General features: G+C 39.3%; 1 protein-coding gene across 3 annotated transcripts; it reads left to right on the plus strand.

The window, feature by feature from the left end:
* Positions 1–443: 443 nt before the first annotated feature.
* Positions 444–4,375, plus strand: LOC141648098 (squalene monooxygenase SE1-like). 3 transcript variants are annotated; one of them, XR_012545931.1, is made up of 9 exons: positions 444–963; positions 1,488–1,599; positions 1,721–1,895; positions 2,219–2,393; positions 2,480–2,707; positions 3,164–3,439; positions 3,564–3,842; positions 4,008–4,176; positions 4,241–4,375. XR_012545931.1 is itself a non-coding variant. In XM_074456562.1 (8 exons), exons 1-8 carry the CDS (start codon positions 748–750, stop codon positions 4,092–4,094), a joined length of 1,548 nt encoding a protein of 515 aa, XP_074312663.1. In that variant the 5' UTR covers positions 524–747; the 3' UTR covers positions 4,095–4,300. The 3 variants fall into 3 exon arrangements, 1 of the variants encoding a protein (XP_074312663.1); XR_012545932.1 differs by having other exon boundaries at positions 524–963; positions 4,008–4,167; positions 4,272–4,375; XM_074456562.1 differs by having other exon boundaries at positions 524–963; positions 4,008–4,300.
* Positions 4,376–4,879: the final 504 nt, after the last annotated feature.

Here is a 4,879-nt window from a genome sequence, read left to right on the forward strand (position 1 = left end):
TTCAACTCGCTCAAAACCCCGTTTTTCATGAACGGACGAAGCACATTGAGATCGACTGCCACTTTATTCGGGATGCCATTACTGCTCGGCTTATTCAGCCAATTCATGTCTCCACTCAACAACAAATAGCTGACATTTTTACTAAGTCCTTGCCTGCGACGCAGTTTATGTTTCTCCTCCGCAAACTGGGCATTCTTGATCCTCATGCTCCAGTTTGAGGGGGGGTATTAGGGCCGACTAATTATATTATGTAATCTCGGGTTTTACCCGAGCACAGAATGTATTTATACGTTAAGCGTTTAATGAGAAAGCAACACAAAAACATTTACACAAAATATATCGTTCAACAGAAAATAAAGGTGGATCATAGAAAAAGCGATATGTCAAAAAAATAAGAGGGTAAAAGAACAAATAAAAGGATCATAACATCCTCTCTATTGCTCATCCTCTAATAACACATATAGTAAATCCCAATAAAAAAAGTAAGCAGAGCACAACTGCACAAGTCCACAAGTAACGAACCAACTGAGCGTCAAGGTTCCACTATCTCTAGCTAAGAGTCGCACAAAATACACCAATATCTTGTTCTAGAATTGTTTACCATTGTAAATATCTTATATACTGCATACGAGATATTTATGAGTCATCATGTTATACAACAACCACAAAAAAGCAAGAAGACTAGAAGAGAGTATTCAGCATCTATCTAAGCTGCAGTAGTGAAAATAATACTGTATACACGATACGATGTTGGAGTTTCTGAGAAATTACTCTGTTATTTTGTCCATTTTCTTGGCTTCTCTCCTCCTCCTTCTTGGGTTTGTTCTTCGTGGCCGGAAACCTAAGCATCAGAAGTTGGAGTGCGAAACTGAAGATTTCTCCGCCTCATACGGATACGGTGGCGATGTTATTATCGTTGGTGCTGGTGTTGCTGGAGCTGCTCTCGCTTACTCACTTGCTAAGGTTAGACTTTTAAACAAACACACAAATCTTCGTGAATAGTTTACACCTGCCTTATTTTGTGAGGGAGAAATCAAGCAAGTGGAACGGAGTACCCCTCCGTTCTGATCATTTGTTTAACTTTAGTTTTAGTTTTTAGTGACAAGTGGACAATAAGTTACCCGGATAATCAAATTAAATTACTCTTCAAAATATTGCCAATATTATAGAAAGGAAAATAATTGAACTGAGAGTACCAATAAACTGAATAGGTAAACAATTGAATGAGACACTCTATACGATAATTTAATAGACAATTTTTGGAAACTGAATTAATTGGTTGAAGAAGACTGGCACAATAACGTATCTTTAATTAAATTAAAATAAATGGGAAAGAGTTAACATGACGAAAATTTGGTACTCTCTCCGTCCCAATTAAAAAAGTTAAATGATTGGGACGGAGGGAGTCGCAATTTAAGGGAGTCATGGGTTTGGTCAATTTAATTATTAAGAAATTGTTGTGGTCGGGTTGATTTTCTTTTAAACAGGATGGGCGGAATGTTCGCGTACTTGAACGGGACTTACGTGCACCTGACAGAATAGCCGGTGAATTGCTGCATCCTGGAGGATACTCCAAATTGATCCAATTAGGTCTTCGAGGTAGAATGACTTTTGAAATTATTCCTATAGAGGCCGCTTTTACATAAAAGTTTCCTGCAATGTTTACAAAATGTAAATGAGCTGATTCGATGTGGCTTCAAATTTTGCATTTTATTTACAGACTGTTTAGATAATGTGGATGCTCAGACAGTTGTTGGCTATCAATTTTATAAAGATGGCAAGAATCTCACATTGACTTACCCCTGCGAAAACTTTACCTCACACGTCACTGCAAGATCCTTTTACAATGGACGTTTCGTTCAGAGGCTCAGAGAAAAAGCAGCTTCTCTTCCCAAGTACATAACCATTGCTTTGCTATATAAGGTTTCATGTATCGTACTACCTCTGTTCCGGTCATTTGTTGTCCTTTTCCATTTTTGGGTGTCTCAGTCAATTGTTGTCCTTTCTATTTTAAGAATGAACTTGATGAGTAATTTGATCATTCACAATCACACTCAATTTATTCCACTTGTCATTTAGTAATTGGCCCAATTCCCTTTCCTTGGTCTTTCTGCCAAAACCAAAGGACAACAAATGACCAGGACAGAGGGAGTAGTATATTTCTGCCGTTACGTTTCTGATCTATTAGTGTTTGATCCTTGTTTCTTATCATTTTAAGTTTGAAGTTAGAGCAAGGGACAGTTATGTCTTTGGTTGAAGAGCAAGGTGTTGTAAAAGGAGTTCATTATAAGACTAAGAATGGTGAAGAGTTAACGGCCTATGCACCTCTTACCATTGTATGTGATGGCTGTGCCTCAAATTTGAGGCGTTCTCTTTGTTCGCCATCTCCAAAGGTAATGTTATATTATCATATGATTAAGGGTGCTCTCCTACCTAGCAATGCATACAACTTAATTGCGACTAAATTTCAATTGCATAGGTAGACGTCCCCTCGTATTTTGTTGGGGTGGTGTTGAAGAATTGTCAGTTGTCACTACCAGATCATGCTCAAATTGTTTTAGGAGACCCGTCAATGATTCTGTTTTATCCAATCAGCAGTGTAGAAATCCGATGCTTGGTTGACGTGCCTATTGGTCCCGACCAAAAGTTACCTTCTCTGGCGAATGGTGAAATGGCAGAATATATGAAAACCATAGTTGCTCCTCAGGTGTGTTGATACTTTTGTATTGTAGATTTTAAATTCGCAAATATTGGCTAAGGACGAAATGAGGAATGAATCCCTCTTAACAAATAATAGGCCTCGACTTCTTTAGAACAGATTTGCAGTTGACAGTATTTTGTAAGGTGGTTTTACGATAGCATATGGTAAAATATGATAATTACGGAGTACCATTGTTGACAAGAATTTTGAATCCTCCTGATACAAGAGAAGTTACTGCTTTAGGTTTTTTGATGACGAGGGGGTTGAAACCCCCGGGCCCATGCATTCCCACACCACCACACGGACCATGTAAGCCACCCCCTTCGGGGGCTGCAGTGGCCAAGTGATCATCACCCCAGCTGGTAGTCGAACCCGGGACCTCTCAACTTCTGCATTTCTGCAAGTTTCAAGGTTTAACCCGGCTACCACTGGACTAACACCACTTGGTTGTTACTGCTTTAGGTTCCCGCTGAACTGTACGAGGCATTTGTAGCAGCTGTTGATGAAGGGAATATAAGAACACTGCCTAATAGAAGTATGCCAGCAACACTTCAGCGAATGCCTGGAGCTTTACTAGTTGGGGATGCATTCAACATGCGTCATCCTTTTACTGGAGGCGGCATGACAGTGGCGTTGTCAGATATAGTTGTTCTCCGAGATGTTTTAAGGCCATTGAAGGACTTGAATGATTTAACTGGATTATGCAAATGCTTGGACTCTTTTTACACCCTACGCAAGGTAATGTACTTAAGTTTTCTTTCGAGTTCTTCATCCAGTATGAGATGTGAAAAGTAAACATGTATTAAAACTAACTGAGTTTAACTGACAGTAACAAAGTACTAACATTCTTGGTGTTGTGCAGCCGGCAGCATGTATTATAAACACATTGGCGGGGTTGTTTTACGAAGTATTTTGTGCATCACCTGATGAGGCCCATAAGGAAATGCGTAACGCGTTATTTGACTACTTAGGGCTTGGAGGAGAATGCTCAACTGGACCAACTGGTTTACTTGGTGGTCTATACCCTCAGCCCCTACGGTTAGCTGCTCACTTAATGGCGGTGGCTATATATGCTTTTGGCCGTCTCTTGCTTCCTTTTCCTTCTCCTAAGCGCCTTTGGCTTGGTTTACGAGTCCTCATGGTACTATCTATATTTCCTCCTCTTAATAATGTCCATGTTGAATATTTTTTGTCATAGTACTCGAAATGTTAGACATGTTTTTTTTTTTTTTTTTTTTGGTTTTTTGTTTTTTTGTTGTTGTTGTTGTTGTGATAATGACCATAAGATCCTTAAACCCATATGCAGGGTGCATCAGGCATCATATATCCACTACTGAAGGCGGAAAGGCTGGGGCAAATGTTCTTGCCTGCAAAATTGTCAGCATTCAACTGATGTTATTAGTTAATAATGTGACATGAATACTTATAAGCAGAGTTGCTATGGTGATAGTCATATCCAGGGTTTTGTGCTTGTCGTGCTATCCAAATCGAGGATATTGACATATATTTGACATTGTTAGGTACAAGAATTAAGGACAGTACTGCTACAATTCGTGGGCATATATGATAGTTCATACATGTATAAATTTGTTTGCTTCCATTACTGAAACTTGTCACCATTAGCTTGATTGTTCATACACGTACGAATAAGAAAGGCTCAGACTTTACTCGCCATTTCTGTTATGCTAACTGCTGCAGTGCTGCCTGTTTATAATAGGATTAGTACAGGAATGCAATCGCTTGCGATTCTATTGATTAAATGATCATATTTAAACAAGTACTGTCTCAGGATATAAAATTTTACCTGAAACGGGAGTAACATGGTCTGTCAAGTCAAAGAAACATAGTCAATAAAGGGAATTAGGATTCGAATCAAAATTGTTCCCGGAATGTAAATGTACTTAAGAGTAAATACAAATACACAGGGGACTAGGTTACAAAGTGTGAGTTCTAAGCACCACCGAGCTTGACTCGGTCCTTTCCTCTTTGTGGACTAGAGGTCCGTGGAGTCGTTCCCACCACCTGACTTGTACCTAATAGAAAGAACAAACCTAGCCTCGGGGGTTCTGAGAAAAGCCTCTCCGATGTCCAAGTCAGATTCTCTTTAGGTTCGGCTTTAGTAGTGAGAGAAAGCCGTTAAATTGGATATCAAAAATCAAAATAGGGTGACTGCTTTTC

Source organism: Silene latifolia, chromosome 3 (genome assembly GCF_048544455.1).
Source record: "Silene latifolia isolate original U9 population chromosome 3, ASM4854445v1, whole genome shotgun sequence".
Classification (NCBI taxonomy): domain Eukaryota; kingdom Viridiplantae; phylum Streptophyta; class Magnoliopsida; order Caryophyllales; family Caryophyllaceae; genus Silene; species Silene latifolia.

Coding starts and splice junctions, on each gene's coding strand:
- LOC141648098 (XM_074456562.1), top strand. CDS start 748: ATGTTGGAGTTTCTGAGAAATTACTCTGTTATTTTGTCCATTTTCTTG. Junction 1,600..1,720: donor GATCCAATTAGGTCTTCGAG/GTAGAATGACTT, acceptor TTTTATTTACAG/ACTGTTTAGATAATGTGGAT. Junction 2,394..2,479: donor TTTGTTCGCCATCTCCAAAG/GTAATGTTATAT, acceptor TCAATTGCATAG/GTAGACGTCCCCTCGTATTT.